This window comes from Arachis hypogaea, chromosome 9 (assembly GCF_003086295.3).
Source record: "Arachis hypogaea cultivar Tifrunner chromosome 9, arahy.Tifrunner.gnm2.J5K5, whole genome shotgun sequence".
Lineage (NCBI taxonomy): Eukaryota > Viridiplantae > Streptophyta > Magnoliopsida > Fabales > Fabaceae > Arachis > Arachis hypogaea.
The window spans coordinates 16,673,686-16,692,668 of record NC_092044.1 but is presented as its reverse complement, the minus strand read 5'-3'; the positions used below and the strand labels follow the sequence as shown (position 1 = coordinate 16,692,668).

Sequence of the window (18,983 nt, the reverse complement as noted above, 5' to 3'; positions counted from 1 at the left end):
CTTAGGAGTGGGACAGCTTTGCACCAAGGCGTGAAGGATTGTTTCGTTATAATTTCTGCATGTTGGGCACATTGGTGAAGTATATGAGAATCTCTGGTTGATCAAATTGAGTACAGGTTTTTTTTTATGGACTGCTCTTCACAGAAAATTTTTTACTTTGGATGGTAATTTAACCCCCAAATTGATTTCCGAAGAAAGATGGTTCGTGACGTATGTGCATTGATAGTCATGCTGTGAATAAGATCACTATCAAGTACAGATTTCCTATTTCCCGGCTTGATTATCTGCTGGATCAATTACATGGTGCTGTTATCTTCTCTAAGATCGACTTAAGGAGTGGCTATCATCAAATCCATATGAGGCCTAGTGATGAATGGAAGACAACTTTTAAGACACGAAATGGATTGTATAAATGGACGGTTATGCCATTTAGCCTCTCTAATGCACCAAGCACTTTATGTGCTTGATGAACCAGGTATTTCGATCTTTCATTGGAAAGTTTGTTGTTATTTACTTTGATGACATCTTAATATATAGTAAAGATTATGATGAAAATCTAGTACATCTATGTCAAATATTTGCGGTACTTCGAGAGTAAAAACTATATGCTAATCTCAAGAAGTGTGACTTCTTGACGAATAGAGTCATATTTCTGGGATATGTTGTGAAAAGTAAGGCATTGAGGTGGATTGTAGTAAAATCAATGCTATTGTTAATTAGCCTACTCCAAAGACATTGCATGATATAAGGAGCTTTCATGGATAAGCCTCATTCTATCAGCAATTAATTAAGAATTTTAGCTCCATTGCTACTCCACTTACTGAATGTTTTAAGCAAGATACCTTTCAATGGAGTGCTAAGGCGCAATAGAGTTTCGAGCCTTTGAAGGAAAGGATGTCTACGGCTTCTGTATTTGCACTCCCAAACTTTGATTCCATGTTTGAGGTTGATTGTGACGCTTCAAATATTGGTATTGGTGCTGTACTTTCTAAAGAAGGTTGACCAATTGCTTTCTTCAGTAAAAAGCTTAAGGACGTTAAAGTATTCCATTTATGACAAGGAGTTTTATGCAATCGTGCGGTCATTAAGCCACTGGAGCCATTATCTATTGCCTAAGGAGTTCAACTTACATACTGATCACGAGGCTCTTAAACATATTAACTCCCAACAAAAGTTGAATTGATGCGTTGCCACTTGGAGTGCGTTTCTACAATCTTTTTCATTTCTTCGTAAGCATAAATCTAGAACTCAAAATAAGGTTTCTGATGCCTTAAGTCGATGACACACTCTCCTTTCCACTCTACAAATTAATATTGTTGGTTTTGAGGTTGTAAAGGAGTTATATGAAGAAGATCAAGATTTCGGAGAAATCTGAACGTGTTGCTTGCAACAACCCTATTGACAATTCTTCATTTAAGGTTATCTTTTGATAATCAGTTGTGCATTCTTCGTTGTACATACCCATAATGGAGGATTAGCAGGACACTTTGAAAGGGACAAAATGTTGGCACTCATAAAAGAGAAATTCTATTGGCCAAAATTTGAGCGGGATGTCATTCTACACATTCAAAGATGCCACATTTGTCACATTGCTAAAAGTGGGAATCAAAACACTGGTTTGTACAAGCCGTTGCCTGTTCTGAATGCCCCATGGAAAGATATTAGCATGGACTTTGTCTTGGAATTACCTAGGACACAGAGACGAAAGAATGCTGTTATGGTGGTTGTTGACAGATTCTCGAAGATAGCTCATTTTGTACCTTGTCATAAGATAGATGATGCTTCTTACATATTAAATTTGTACTTTAAAAAGGTTATGCGCTTGCATGGTATTCCTCAAATAATCACTTCATATTGAGACGTGAAGTTCATGAGTCACTTCTGGAGAACTTTATGGAGAAAATGGGAACTCACCTACAGTTTAGCTCTGCTAGTCATCTGCAAACAGATGGTCATACAAAAGTGGTCAACAAAAGGCTGAAAAACTTGCTACAAAATTTTGCGGACAAACACCCTTGCCAGTGGGATCTTGTGTTGTCACAAGCCGAATTCTCCTACAACAATTCTACTAGTCAAACAACAGGGAGGTGCCTATTCGAAGTGGTATATGGTAAGTGACCACTGAGCCCTTTAGACCTTCCGCCGTTACCAACTCCACGAGAGTATAGTGCAAATGCTGATGAACGTGATGAACAAATCAAGAAGCTCCACGAGGAGGTACAAAAGAAGATACTACGTCAGATTGCTCGGTACGAAGCCTAAGCCAACAAACATAGGAGACCAAATATTTTCAATATAGGAGATTTAGTATGGATTTATCTGAGAAAAGAACAATTTTCTAAGTCTCGGGAAAAATTATCTCCTCGAGCGGATGGACCATTCAGAGTCTTTGAGCACATTGATGATAATGCTTACAAGATTGAGCTTCCAGGAGACTATAGAGTATCTGCCACCTTTAACATTGCTGATCTGTCACCTTACTATAAAGAAGATGCAGAACCAATAGAAGATAAGACCAAGCCTCTTCCAACCCAGGAAGAATGATGCAGGAGGATCTATTAGGTTATTAGAAATACTAGTTGAAGTAGTAAAACTTAGTTATGTTATTATAGTATACATATGAATTAGTCCCATACTGCCTAATACTCAAAGGCTCCCCATTCCCTTACTACTATAAATAAGTCCATGTATTTCATTTGTCACGTAACTTGAGTAAAAAATACTTCTTATATTAAAAGCTTTGCGCTTATCTCTTCTAGGATCTTTTGAGAGTAAAGGGGTACATCCTTGGCTTAGCCAACCAGGGTGGGTTCTTGACTATTTTCATCATAATGGGGTTGTTAACCTCGTCAAGATTGGTAACCTAAACTACGTCCAGGTGTCAGAGTCTTTTACCGCTCGATTTTCATCAATAACCACCCTTGCTTTGATGATACGTGTCTCTCTCTATTTAACATCAAACAGTCTCATATCCATCACCTTACTGAGCCTTTCACCAAGCTTTCAAGCAACCTCCAGCACCTTAAAGGTTTCAGAAACTCCTTAAAATTGGGCCCATATTGGTATCTCATTTATTGGTTGTTCTCCAATGCACATCCCCTCTTTCCAACGCTGGATATGAAGAGCATAATCTTTGAAAAGCCATAAGGAGCCTCTCTCAATTCTCATAACATCCCACTCGTTATCGAAAAAGAATTAGAATTGATTGTGATCAATCTTTTTTACTCGAAACTCTACTGATCTCCCCTAAATTGCTTTAAGTGTCCCATCTATGATTTTGATTGAAAATTATTTATTAGCAAAAGTCTTCCAACCAGACTATTAATGCAATTGTGAATAGCCACCTTCATATCCTTCTCTGACAATTGTATTACATCATCCCTTTCTTCATTACTCAAAAGAACAGAGCCAATTAAATTCCCTTCACTTTCTGCTATGGTTCAGGGAGGTAATGCCAAGAGAAAAAAGATAGAAAAAAACCTAGGTTATAGAATGACTCTAAGTTAGGAATAAAATTATGATATGTGTAAAAAAAACATTAATCTTAACTGCATAAAAATTTTATTAAGTTAAAAATTCTAACAGAGTAATTTGAAAGAGGACATACTCCTCGTACTCCACTTCTTCTTATGCTATGTTATACCTTGCGCTACGATTATCTTTAAATTTAATAACGGATTTTGTTATTTAATTTGAGCGTGATAAATTGATATAAATTCAACAGTAACGGTCCAAAAAATTTTAACTTAATTTTTCAATAAAATTTTGTTATAAATAAAATTTTTTATTTTTTATAGTAATAAATATATACAAATATATTAAAATATTAAATTTTAGACTAATATTCCAAATAAAATTTTAAAAAATTTTTAGTCAAATATTTTAGTTTTTAATAAATTTTAATTATCATGTCAATTCTTAACTTTTTATTTTGTTAGATAAATTTATCTTTATATTAAATTTTTGTAAAAAATCAAATAAACTAATCTTTATTATTATTTAATAAAAACATAACAGTTCCTAAAAAATTTCAACATTTTTACATTAATTTTTTATAAATAAATAATTTAACGTGGAGATTAATTTGTTTAATTAAACTAAAAATTTAAAGGCTAATTTAATAATTAAAATTTATTAAAAATTAAAATTTTTCTTAAAAATTGATTTAGATATTACTCTAAATTTTACATTTCTTTCATAATTTTTTCTTTAAAAATATATGTAAGTTAAATCCTTTCTAGCATAAGCTTCTTGTACTAGTAATTGTTTGAAAATATTCGCAACTCTAAAATATAAAAGGCAAATACTTCAACGAAAATTTTATAATTGTTTTTATATAAATTTTTTTTATTTTTGAATAATAAATTGTAGAGTTAGATTTTGATATGTTATAAAAATATTGTTTTTATTTAAAGTGTGACAAAATAAATAAATAACATTTTTATATAAAATATTTTTATAAAAGAATATTTTTAATATCTTTATTTGAGTAGTTTTTAATTTAGAAGAGTATTAGAGGTTAATAAATTTTGTAATTTATAATAATTAATTAGTCATTATTAATATTTTTAATAATGTAAAATTTTATCTAATAATATAAAATTACTCATTTTTTTATTAATTAAATGTTGATTAAATTTTAATAAAACTTCTGAATATATACTTTCTTTATAAAAAATATCTAATCAGTCGTTGTGCTAATATGTCAGTGTCTGAAAAACACTTGGCAAAAGGAGTGACAAGTCAAAAACCAGTAGCTACTGTGCTACTAGATAACACTAGCAAGCACATCATAGTACATAATCTCAATTCCTTCCCTTATCCACACTTTATTTATTATAAGGCCAACATTCCAACAATAGCCAGACACATTTCTTTGATTACTTTGGCTAAGAAAAAAAAAATGGAAAAGAAAGAGCAAAAGATTATGGTGGCTGTGGATCAGAGTGAGGAAAGCATGCATGCACTGTCATGGTGCCTAAGCAATCTTATTTCAGATACCAACAAAAAGAAGCTTCTTCTGCTCCATGTCAAGCCTCCTCCTGCTATCTGCTCCTTCGACACTGCAGGTTTTATTTTCTTCCCACACCATGAAATACTTCTAAGTGAAATTCATACTTCCATTACAATTGATTACTAAGTCTAAGGCCTTTTGCAGGATGGATTTATATTTTTTAGAATTTTATACCAATTTTTTAAAAAAATATTATATACACACACACTAATCAATCATATATGTGTATATTTATATATTATATTTTATATATCTTAATTATTTTTTTTGGGTTTATACGTATTTAAAAATTCTATATGTAGAAGATTTGAGAGATGGAGATCAATTTACTTACCACTATACCAAGCTACTTCTTGTTATATGTTATATTTTTTTAAAAATATATTACATAATCATCATATATTCAATTTCTTAATCAATATATATAATTTAAAATATTTAATTAAATATTATTTTTATATTTATTTAATTTTTGTTTATTTTATATTTACTTTTTCTTAAATTAACTATTTTTAATTGTATAAAATTATTAAAAAAGATTAAACTTTATTAAATATTTATAAAAAATAAACAAAAATACGTTTATTAACCATACAAATAAGTGAATAACTGATTTTTTTTTGTATATTTAACATAAAAATTTGAACGCTTATAATTTTTCTGTAATGTTTCTTAAAATATAAAAATATTATGCAAATCACATATAATGAAAGAGTATACCTTGACTTAAAACATTTTTGTTGTGTACTTATATCATTTTTGAAAGAAAAACTACCTTTTATATTATATTCTTATTTTGAGGTTTTGTCTGACAGAGGCACTGCAATATGATAATTTTTTACAGGGTATGTGTTTTCCCCTGAAGTTATTGCTGCTATGGAAAAGTACAGTATGGAGCTTGCTAATTCAGTAATGGATAAAGCTGAAGCCATTTGCAGAAATTTGAACGCCACCGATGTAATAAGCCTCTTTATTCAGAAATTCTTCTACTATAATGTGTCCATTTCCCCCATTCTATTAATATCATTGTGGCTATGTCTATAATTTTGCGCTTAGATAACTATGGAGAGAGTAATTGAGATGGGAGATGCAAAGAATGTAATTTGCAGTACAGTGCAGAAGTTAGATGCTGACACTTTGGTCATGGGAAGCCATGGTTATGGATTCTTCAAGAGGTAAATTAAAGCTAATATTGGTACTTATTTGTGTATGAAATGATATATCTACAATGCCGCAGAGACAATATTTAAATTAATTTATATCACATAGGATTTATAATTTTATATACATAATCTCCGTAATTATATATTTATTACATTTAAAATTGTACAGTTATTTTAGTTATCATTAATGAATATTAAATAAAGTAATTTTAAATTATTTAAAATAATTTTTTACTGTCTACAAACATTATTGAACAGTAATAAATACACGTGAAATCTAGTATAATTAAGTAGCTTTCTTTATCAATTGCAGAACACTCCTTGGAAGTGTGAGCGACCACTGTGCCAAGCATGCAAAGTGTCCTGTTATAATTGTCAAACAACCATGAAAGAGTTTCCCAACTTTCTTTAAGTAAGTGCTGGCTCGATTCAAGGGAAGCAGTTTCAAAGTCATAGCTTCAACCACTATACATAGTCCATGAATATTTCTTTTTTCTATATTTTCTATTGTTAGTTTGATCTATAATAGACGTAGCAAAGTACATTATTATGTTGCTGATTATATGATCTAGTTTTGAGACGGTCATGTACATATATAATGTAAAAATGGTTATTTGTACGTTAAAATTAGTTATTAAAATAAGTCATTAATGTATTTATGTATAAATATATCTATAATTTAATTTATTTTTATTGTGTATTTATATTTTAACATATATTTTATACTGATAACTGATTTTAGTGGCTAATTTTAGTCCATATGCGCGTATCATTACTCTATATAATGGCACCATTATCGTGGTTTAAGTGCACTTATTGCTATGTTGTCTATATGTACCTCTCTAATTTATTTAAAAAAAATTAAAAATTAATATTTAATTTAAAAATATAAAAATAAATCATTTTTAAATACTTAATACTTACTTTAAAAGATAAGTTTAATAAATTCGACGCCAAATAGAAAAAGATCAAAGAATTTATCTTAAATTAATAGAATAAATTTTTAACCACTAATATTTTGGAGTGATATATGAAGCAGAAACCAATTGCTTCCAACATCGGGGTGAGCATAGCCCATAACATATTGCTAGAAGGTGTATCACGGTTCAAATCCTAGGTATGACTAGGAGTGTTTATATGGAATATCCAACAAAAAGAAAAAGGAGTATGTATGTTAAGATGTAACTTGATGAAAAAAAAAAAAAAAAACAAAAAAACACTCTCACTCTGGCTCCCTCCTCCAACATTATATATCACTACAAAAAAAAATGTTAAATATCATTGGATCTATCATTATATATCACTACAAAAAAAAATGTTAAATATTATTGGATCTATCATTAAATTTAGCGTCAGACATTAGTAGCAGGTTTACTAGTGAATTTGGTAATAAATTCGTTGGATAAAAAAAATTATTTTGGATTTGATTTTTTGACGATAAATTCGTCAGAAATAATTGAAAAAAAATTTTGCGCTGAGATTACTGTCGGATTTATCTGCTAAAAAATTCAACGATAATCTTGCCCTAAATTCAAACCGCGAACACTTCTCTCTCTCTCTCTCTCTCTCTCTCTCTCTCTCTCTCTCTCTCTCTCTCTCTCTCTCTCTCTCTCTCTCTCTCTCTCTCTCTCTCTCTCTCTCTCTCTCTAAACCACCTCCAAGAAGCCCTTCGCCAACATTGGCTACCACCAATAGCGTCCAAAGACTGCGTGAACTCGGCTAGGTGCTCTTTGCAACGCGTTGATTGCTCTTTGCCCCAGCCACTGCTTCCGTCGTTGCTCCCTCAATTGCCGACCTGCGTCTTTCCTCCCTCTTCCTATTCCATCCCTCCTTTTACTTTATTTCAAATAAAAAAATCCTAACCCTATCTCGCTCCTTTTTTCAGTGACCATGGTCCGTGGTTCAGACATTCTCGCCGTCTCGCATTCTCGCTGATAGTTGTACTTAGTTCCTGCCACATTGCCGTCCTCTATTTCCTCTTCTCGTGATTCTTCCATCGTCGTATTCTTGGTTCTGCTTCTGCCGTATGGGTGAGTTCACTAATCTTTTCACTAATTCTTTTTCAGTTTTTATTCCATAAATTTTTTAATATTGAATTTTTCAGTTTTTTAATTTTAAATGTTGATGTAGATTTTGATAATTTGTTTAATTTGATGTAGTTAGTTATTATTGAGTTGTATCTTACTCTCTTATTAATTGGATTACGTTAATATCAAAAATGGAATAGGCACTTATATAAAAGTTGTGAAATACAACATGAAACTCAAATTATGTAATTTGATATCAGTTTAAGTAAGAACATTGGCTGAGTTAATTGTTCTAATTTTTGTTCTGATTATTGTAAGTATAAGATCCTCAACTATATTGTTCTTATTTTTGTTCTGGTATTGTTTGAATTAATTATTTTTGAGTTAATTAGATGATTGTTGTTAATTGTCTAAGTTAATCCTAGGTTATTTATTTTCTGAGTTAATTATTGACTTATTGTTTATTGTTGTTCATTTTCTAAGTTTATTATTTTTTGAATTAATTATTTTCTAAGTTAATTAGTTGATTGTTGTTAATTGTCTAAGTTAATTTTAACTTGTTTATTTTCTGAGTTAATTATTGACTTATTATTTATTGTTGTTAATTTTCTAAACTTATTATTATCTGCGTTAATTCTTTTTTAGGTTAATTAGTTTAATTTTGTTAATTGTCTGAGTTAATCTTAACTTGTTTATTTCTGAGTTAATTATTGACTGATTGTTTATTATTGTTAATTTTCTAAGTTTATTATCTGAGTTACTTATTTTATGAGTTAATTAGTTTATTGTTGTTAATTGTCTAAGTTAATCTTAACTTGTTTATTTTCTAAGTTAACTATTGACTTATTGTTTATTTTTTGTTAATTTTCTAAGTTTACTATTATCTAAGTTAATTATTTTTGGATTAATTAGTTGATTGTTGTTAATTGTCTGAGTTAATTGACGTGAGGGTTTTCGTCGGTCTAGAGTTTCACAAAAATGTCGCATTGCAAGTATAGATCTAAACCGACAATTAATCCTCAGTCAATGTTTAAATTGTTTGTCACTTAAACAAACCCAATAAAATTAATCAAAGTATTTAAACCTCGGGTCGTCTCTTAAGGAATTGCAGGGAAGTATATTTATTATTGGTTATGAGATTGTATCTTTTTGGATTTTGAGTTCAATAAGCAAGGAATGTAAATAACAAGAAAATAAACTAATAACTAAGAAAAGTCCTAGCAAGGGTTGAGAATCGGAATTCCTATCCTCATTATCAATGTCAATTGTGGTGATAATTGCAAATTACTCTCACTTAATTAACCTCTAACAATTGAAGAAAAGTCAAGTGAGCAAATCAACTTGAGTTCACAAGTCCTAATCAAATACTAGAATTAGTGAAGCTCGAGCCAACTAGCAACTTTCAATCACCAACCAACAAGAGACTTTGACAATTCAAGAGTCTCCAAATTACTCAATCCAAGTTAAGAGTACAAAATTCTAATTTAAAATCCAAGCAAACATTTTATCAAACACTTGGAAAGTACAAAATAAAGATATAGAAAATTAAAAAAAATATTAAGTCTAAATAACCAGTTTCAAGCATCGATGACTAACAGTTAAAGAAAAGCAACAATATACATAGAAAACATAAATTTCATTAGAAGAAATCATACGTAATAATAGCTCATAAACATAAAATTCGCGAAAACGGGAAATTAACGAGAGAAGAAGATGAACTAAAGTGCTTAAACAAATAAAAGCAAGAAAAAACTAAATTAAAAGAAGATTGAACCTGAACCTAAGGAGAAATTGAAAGAAGAACCGTAAACCTAGATAGAGGAGAGAACCTCTCTCTCTAGAAACCTACATCTAAACCTAACTAATGTGAATATGAAAAGTGGATGAATCCTCCCTTCTAACTTCACTCTGCAGCCTCTAATTTGTATCTTCGGTCCTAAAATTGGATCAAAAGCAGCCTAAAAATTGCCCCCAGCGTTTTCTGTAAATTGCAGCATGTGACGCTCGTCACGCGTTCGCGTCAGCCACGCGTACGCGTCGCTAGAATTTTCACTGGCCACGCGTAGGCGTCAGCCACGCGTGCGCGCCACTTGGACATTGGCTCAGTCACGCATACGCGTCATCCATGCATGCGCATTGCAATCAGCTTCTTAAAACTTCAATTTCTTGTGTTTTTTCCACTTTTGCATGCTTCCTTTCCATCCTCTAAGTCATTCCTATCCTATAAAACCTAAAAACACTTAACATACATATCACGGCATTGAATGGTAATAAGAGAGAGTTAAAATTAGCAAATTTAAAGTCAAAGAAGCATGTTTTCAATCATAGTACAAAATTAGGAAGGAAAATGTAAAATATGCGAATTATATGAATAAGTGTGATAATAATGGATAAAATCCGCTCAATTCAATACAAAATAAATCGTAAAATAGCGGTTTATCAATCTCTCCACACTTAAACATTAACATGTCCTCATGCTAAGCTCAAGAGAAGCTACAAAGGGGTGAAGAGGGATGGTAGAATTTGTTAAATGCAACTTATCTATATGAATGTGACTAAATGCAAAATGCTTTTACCTACTTGGTTAAAAGTAAATCAAATTCTCCAAGACAAATATGAATTGGATTCCACTAATTCAAATCATAAAGTGAAGTACAAATAGACTTGCAAGAAGAAAGCTTGCAGAAGCCGGGAACAAAGAATCAAGCATCGAACTCTCACTGAAAGTGTATACACTCTAATCACTCAAGAGTTTGAGGATCGATTCTTTCGGTTCTCTACTAATCTTGATTTCTAAGAATTGCTCTTCTTCTACCAATCAACAAAAATTTAATGCATGAGTACACATATCAAAAGGTCTTTTAAGGGTTGTAATGGGGTTAGGATCAAGGAAGGATTGTATTTGGTCAAGTGGACTAAAATCTGAATCCTTGATTAACCTAAACTTCTCACCTAACTTAAGACAATCCATGTAATCTAAATACAAAATCTAACTACCCATTAACTATGTTTTGCCACATATTCATGCATCCCAAATCTGAATACAGTACATATGCATTGTTATCACCAATTTTACTTTGGGCATTTTGTCCCCTTCTTATTACTTGTTCTTTTTTTCTTTTTTTTATTTTTCTTTTCTTTTTTTTACTCAATGCATATGATTAAGGCATTGAATGCATGAACATGTCCTCAACATTCTTTTCACATTTTCACAAGAATATACAACACCCAATTCCCAAACCAAATATTTCCAAACCCAATTTTCCCACACTTAAATCTTGAGCACTCTCACTAGTCTAAGCTAACCAAGGATTCAAATTAAGGCCATTCATTGTTTTTCGTTTAGAGTTAATGATGTGCTAAAATAAAGAACAAATGGAGGTAAAATAGGCTCAAAATTGATTTGCAAAGGATAATGAAAGGTTAAGGCCATATGGGTATGTGAGCTATAGTGAAACAAATGCCTCAATCACATAACTGTATGCATACATCAAACAATGAAAATATAGAATTAAGCAAGACAAAGATCACAATTTTAGAGAGAACAACACACACCAAAACAAAATATATTGGTTGATAAGATGCAACCAATCAAATAGGTTCAAAAATCTCACTGGATTTGTGTGTTCGAGCTCTAAACCATGTTCCAAATTAAATTTCTTCAAGCCAGTTTAGCAAAAATTTTAATTCAAATTAGTGAAAAGCTCTAAAACAGTTTTTTGGAAAATAAATTATCACTTCAACCAAGTAGTACTTAAATGCAAGCAACTAACTACACATGTAAATTATCATGCAATGCAACAAATAATCTAACAAAGAAAATTAAACGTTGATGTTGAAAATAAAGTGTTACCCACGGAAGTCAGTCTCGACCTCCCCACACTTAACGATTGCACCGTCCTCGGTGCATGCAAAGATGAGTAGGGTGGATTAGGGTTGCTACAACTAATGAGCTCTTTTAAAGGATTGTGCAGAGGAACTTGTTTGTCGCCCATTTGGGAGCCGTTCCTTTCCCCTCTCGGTGGCCATCCTAAAAGAAGAGAAAAAGGAAGAAGAATAACCCACAAACAAAGATATGCAAACAAATAAAATATGGGTGGGCTAATGCCAAATAATAATGAGGTTCTCAATTACATGGTAGCTACAACATGCAACTGAGAAAACAATATAGGCAAAGGGTATGTCAACTAAATAGCAAACAAGTTAAGAAGCACCCAAAACAATGCAAGAAATATGCAATAGTCGAGTAAGAACATTCAACACCAACAGTTGATATGCATCTCGGAATGGCTCTTGCTCATAGTACATTGGTGGAGGTTGTTGTCAAGAGGGTTGTCCATAATCTTGAGGCTCCTCCTATCTTTGATTATCCCATCCTTGATGCATGTTCTCATTGTAGCTTCCATTCCCTACAACATAATTTGAATCGAACTTATAGCCGAAGTGATGAGAATTCATAGTAACAAAGAAAATAAAACAAAAACTAACAAGAAATAATGAAAGTAAACTCCTAAAACTAGTAACAACTAACAAAGACACAGAAGGAAAACATATTCACAATAACCAATAATAAGGCACACATTTGCACTTCTCCGGCAATGGCGGCAAAAATTGACGTGAGGGTTTTCATCGGTCTAGAGTTTCATAAAAATGTCGCGTTGCAAGTATAGAGCTAAATCGACAATTAATCCTCAGTTAATGTTTAAATTGTTTGTCACTTAAGCAAACTCAATAAAATTAACCGAAGTATTTAAACCTCAAGTCGTCCAACCAAGCATTTTATCAAACATTTAGAAGGCACAAAATAAAGATATAGAAAATTAATAAGGAATATTAAGTCTAAACAACCAGTTGCAAGCATCAATGACTAACATTAAAGAAAGCAACAATATACATAGAAAACAGAAATTGCATTAGAAGAAATCAAACGTAACAATAGCTCATAAACATAAAAATGGCGAAAACAGAAAATTAACGAGAGAAGAAGATGAACTAAAGTGCTTAAACAAATAAAAGCGAGAGAAAACTAAATTAAAGGAAGATTGAACCTGAACCTAAGGAGAAATCGAAAGAAGAACCCTAAACCTAGAGAGAGGAGAGAGCCTCTCTCTCTAGAAACCTACATCTAAACCTAACTAATGTGAATATGAAAAGTGGATGAATCCTCCCTTCCAGCTTCACTCTGCATCCTCTAATCTATATTTTCGGGCCTGAAACTGGGTCAAAAGCAGCCCAAAATCGCCCCAGCATTTTTTGTAAATTGTAGCACGTGACGCTCGTCACGCGTATGCATCAGCTACGCGTATGCATCGCTGGACTTTTTACTAGCCACGCGTAGGCGTCAGCTACACGTGCGCATCACTTGGACATTGGCTCAGTCACGCGTATGCGTCATCCATGCGTGCGCGTCGCGATCAGCTTCTCAAAACTTCAATTTCATGTGTTCCTTCCACTTTTGCATGCTTCCTTTCCATCCTCTAAGCCATTCCTGCCCTATAAAACTTGAAAACACTTAACACACATATCACAACATCGAATGGTAATAAGAGAGAATTAAAATTAGCAAATTTAAAGCAAAAAAAACATGCTTTCAATCATAGCACAAAATTAGGAAGGAAAATGTAAAACATGCGAATTATATGAATAAGTGTGAGAATAATGGATAAAATACGCTCAATTCAATACAAAATAAACCATAAAATAGCGGTTTATCATTAATCTTATCTTGTTTATTTTCTGACTTAATTATTGACTTATTGTTTATTATTGTTAATTTTCTAAGTTTATTATTATCTAAGTGAATTATTTTCTGAGTTAATTAGTGTTGTATTTTCTGATTTATTAGTTTAGAAATTATTGAATTTATATATTTAAAATTTTATATTAAGTTTTAAACAATTTAAAAAAAAATTAAAATTCAAGTTTACCGTCGGTTAAATCTGCCAATAATAATTAGTAATATATTACCGTCAGATTTACTGGAGGAAACATCTGACAGTAAAAATTATCAGCGGAAATCTTCTAACGGTAATTAGTGGCAAACAAAAAATCTACCGATAAACAATTGCCGGTGAAGTTTATACCGTCAAATTTATTTCGACGATAATTCTGACGGTAAACATATTACCGGCGAATTTTTTTGATAAATGTACCGATAAATCCTACAGTATTCGATGAATTTCTTGTAGTCTATCTTTAGTTTGAAAAACAAAACAAAAAAATAAAATGTCCTCTCATCATAATCAATTTGAAGAACAATTTTACATAACTAACAAAATTTTGGCTAATATATGGTTAATTCGAAACATTAAACATTAAATTCTAAATTCCAAACTCTATGTCAGCTTAATCAATAGATTGGTGAAGACGAAAGTGGCAGTTGATTGAAGACACTGTTAGGTGTATAATGTATTTTACATATAAAGATTTCGATTTCAGGCTAATTAGTTCTTAAAGAATAAAAGTACCAATTTATCCTCTAGGATAGCAAACTATGGACACATGATGTCCTTCTATCAATTCATCAACTAAAACTTAATGGTAATGCTTATATGTACTATTAATTACTCTGATATGTCTATCTATGAATGATAGTCATATAGATAACAACTTTTGGAGTGAAACTTCACTTGTTTTAATAGGATTTGTGATATATAGAGAGTAGTTGATAAAGGGTATATGAAAACTCAAAAGATAACAAATACTTCACTGTCCAAAACTACATCGTTTTTATGCTCATGTGACAATAACGAGACATGCACCATTCTAAATAATGAAATACATGGACAATTCCATTTTGTTTCGCACTATTCATTACCAGAAAGACATATATGTCCACCATTTACTATCTTTGAATACCTAATTAATATTTTTTTTTCTTCAAAGACTAAATAGTCCAAGTTCAACACTTTGGAGGATCTAATTGTCACTTTTACTTTTTATTTTATTATTTGGAATGTGAAGGGGGTGGAAATAAGGGAACGACAGAAAATGTTAAAAAAGTTAGCTAGAGATGAGAATGTGAAATTCATGGGAATAATAGAGTCGAAAGAGAATGAGCTGACTACACAAATTGCTAGTAACGTATGGTAGAGGAGATACGATATGGTGGTACTCCACTTGGTACTCCTTGACAATGAACCAATAAAATAATTTTAGAATCAACAATTAATACAGAGAATCATAATAATAAGAAATAATATCAAATAAGAAGAATTAATAGAAATATATGTGAATTATATGGACGGTGAAGATAAGACAATGATTCTCTTTTTGAGTAAGGAGACTTCTCAAGGATATATAATATTTTCTGCATCTCTTTTGTGACTCCATTTCTTACGATATATAACTCTCTCCACTAGGTAGTTACATAACTAACTTTTTTCTATTATCTCAAGTATTATTCCCTTGCTATGCATTCCTTCACGCTTTGTTGTCCTTTATCCAAACTGGCTGCCTCCTTTACCTTTTGTTCTTCTGTTGTGGACTTGAATTACTCGACCGAATTATCCCTTCATCGTCCATAGTCTCCTCCATTGGGCTAGGATTAGTACTTGGACTCGTATCAATCACTCTCTCCCCCATAACAATGAACTTGTCCTCAAAGTCTTCATTAGGATAAGCCTTTGAAACTCATCCTAACTAACCCAAGTCGCCTCTTCTCGGGGAATACCTTACCACTCCACTAAGACTTGCACTTCTTTGGTATTATCATTGAGCTGTGGATGCAACTATCGATAATCGTGGCAGGCAGTGGTTCGAATAGGAGTGTCAGCAGAAGGTCATGAATGGTAATACTAGGGATAGGTGCACCCTTAAACTCTTTCAGTAGGGACACATGAAAAATCGGGTAAATGACACTTCCTTTTGGCAATTCAAGCTTATATGCGATTGCTCTAACCTTCTGCATCACCTTAAAAGTACAATAGTACGTCTTGCTTAGCTTCAAATTACCACGAGCAAGCACAAAATCCTGCCTATATGGCTGAAGTTTTAGAAGAACCCAATCTTCCCCCTCAAAAACTTTTTCACGATGGTAAAAGTCAGCCCTTCTTTTCATGCGTTTCTACGCCCTCTAAAGCTTATACCCAAGCTCCCTATCCAAAGCTTCCTGCACACACAACAAATCATCAACATATTGAATAGGAGTTGTGCGACCTATATATCCCGGAATAGTTCGGGTAGCAACTCCATACAAAGTCTCATATGGAGACATTTCAATATTGGAGTAGAAAGAATTATTATAGCAATATTTAGCCTAAGTGAGGTATGCATACCACTTATTTGGATAGAAAAATATTGTTCCAAAGTCCTGTTAATAACCTCCCGTATCTATTCATTTCTAAGTTTTTTTGAAATAACTAAAGCATATGAAATTTTGGAACTACAATTGATATCTTTATCATATTAGCTAAAACTTATTTTATTTTTGTTCCTTTATATCACAGCAAGATGGACTTTGCCTAGGCAAAGAATAGATCAATTATTAAACTTTGGGTGAAAATTTCTTTTACCTATTTCTCTCGGCAATCTATTATTAACAACTTCGTTTCAATTATTTTCACTGTAAAATATAGATCCTCTATATTTGTAACTTGCCTCAAAAAGGAGAAAAACGAGAAAAAAAATATTTCATAGATATTCATGATATGTTCCTTATGGTAACTGGGTTCATGAATTATGGTCAACAAACAATCCGAATTGCAAGATACATTGGTAAAAATTTTATGATTACCTTATCTCACGCAAATCGTTTATCCGTAACTATTCAATATCCTTATGAAAAGAAGAGTCAAGCTAGGGTGTATATAATAAAATTCTAATATGATAGCTAAAGGGCAACTCTTTCTTTTTTTTAAGTCTTTTGAAGGGTTTCAAAGAATGCTTCTCGAATCTAATTGAATACATGAACAATTGGTTTATGGTATAGAAGAAATATATGTATATGTGATACTAGATATTAGATGTTAATGAATTATCTAGAAACCAACTATAAATATAGTTATCTAAATTTGTCCTGCTATTGTCAATTTCAATAGGGATTCAAAAAATGAAACCCCGTCTATATTCATCTATAATTAGGAATTGAATCTTGATGAATGACTAACGAAATTGAATCAAGTATACTCTAAAAGAAAAGAATGGTTCAAAAATTTTATTTTAAGAGAAGATAAGAACAAAAGTCGTATGGATTTACAAAAACCATGAGAATAGAAAAATAAAAAAATATCGAAGTAGTTCCAACAGTTCAATAAATATTTTTTCTTTATTTTTTTCTTCATTTTTTTCCTCACCCAATCATTTTTTATTTTTCCTTTGTATTTTTTATAAAATGTTCCATCATGTTTTGTCTCATTATTTATCGAATAACATGAATAAAATTAGTAATAATGAAATTGTGTTGCTTTTACCGAATCACATGAAATATTTTTACTAACCCCGTATAGAAAATACCAATTAGTTCTTTCTTTCGTGATAAACTGTTAGCACCAGTTTTATATTTTGTCTCTGTTCTATGGACCGAGGAGAAAAGGGAGCTCAGCAGTAAGAGAATTGTAACATGACAGAAGCAAGGAGGTCAAAATCTTTCAAATATACAATGTGGATTTTGGCAATGCAATGTGGTTGGACTCTCATGTCAATCCGAACAATTTATCCTTTCCACGGAGGTAAATCTTTGTCTGCTAGACAAAGGATAGCAAGTTACAAATTCTGTCTTTTTCTTAGTAGAGCATGTATTTTACTATAAAATTGAAGTAGTTAACGGTAAGGTTACCCCTATTGTGATGACTAATCTTGTATGTGTTCTTAAGAAAAATAAATTTGTCCAATTTTTTAGATATACGCTTATTTTCAACTCTCCGAAGTATTTTGTTGCTTACTATGCCCCTTCTCGTCTCTAGGTGCCTAGGTATCCCACCATAAGCTTTTCCTCATTTGAACCTCGCCCTTAACTTGAAGGCTATGTCATCCTAAGGTGTTTCTAGAAGGAAAGATCTTATCAACGTCCATGAATAATAAATCATAGCATAAATCAAACTGCCGAATTAGAAAAATTAGGTGCTATCATATAGCATAACTTTGTATCGGCTAAGTTTATGAGTTGGAGATAAGCGGACTCGAACCTCTGACATCTGCCACAGGGTAAACCACCGCCTCTCAAGCCACAAGTGATTCTACCATAGGGGCCAACGATAGACAATAACTCCCTCTTAACACAGCTTACAGCTTGTGCTCTCCAAAGAGAAACTCTTCTCAAAATCTCAAAAGGTGCTCAGTTGGAACATCCATTTGTGGATGGTATGTTGTGCTATACAACATCTTGGTACCATAATTATGAAAGAGATTCTTCCAAAAATGGCTCAGAAAGAGTGGGTCACGATAAGAAACTATGATAGCGAGAAAGCCATGAAATCGGACCACTGTGTTAATGAACTTCTGAGCTATCATTTTTGCTGTGAAACCGGTTTTCAAGGGAGCCGTGCGAACTGTCTTAGTAAACCAATCAACCACTACGAGCAGTGCAGTAAAGCCGAATGAGTTAGGCAATTTGGTGATGAAGTCCATACTCAAATCATCCTAAGGTCGTGCAGGTATGGGAAGTGGTTGGAGCAATCCTTGAGGTTTAGCAGTGACAGATTTGGTGCTCTGGCAGTCCGCACAATGATCAATGAAGCGTATCTCGTCTTGATGCATACCCGACCAGAGAAACAACTCACATAACCCTTTGAAAGTCTTTAAGATACCTCCGTGACACGCAATTATAGCACAATGAAAGTG

The 18,983-nt window shown here is 32.2% G+C and overlaps 1 protein-coding gene across 1 annotated transcript; it reads left to right on the top strand.

Annotated features, from left to right (window-relative positions):
* Positions 1-4,708: 4,708 nt before the first annotated feature.
* On the top strand, positions 4,709-6,864 carry LOC112710534 (universal stress protein A-like protein). The gene is made up of 4 exons (XM_025762789.3): positions 4,709-5,069; positions 5,859-5,971; positions 6,071-6,189; positions 6,491-6,864. Exons 1-4 carry the CDS (start codon positions 4,904-4,906, stop codon positions 6,564-6,566), a joined length of 474 nt encoding a protein of 157 aa, XP_025618574.1. The 5' UTR covers positions 4,709-4,903; the 3' UTR covers positions 6,567-6,864.
* Positions 6,865-18,983: the final 12,119 nt, after the last annotated feature.

What these genes read in the sequence shown, in the direction of transcription:
- LOC112710534 (XM_025762789.3), top strand. Translation starts at nt 4,904, where the DNA reads ATGGAAAAGAAAGAGCAAAAGATTATGGTGGCTGTGGATCAGAGTGAG. An exon ending in CTGCTCCTTCGACACTGCAG is followed by an intron (nt 5,070 to 5,858) that starts GTTTTATTTTCT and finishes AATTTTTTACAG; the next exon opens with GGTATGTGTTTTCCCCTGAA. An exon ending in GAAATTTGAACGCCACCGAT is followed by an intron (nt 5,972 to 6,070) that starts GTAATAAGCCTC and finishes TTTTGCGCTTAG; the next exon opens with ATAACTATGGAGAGAGTAAT.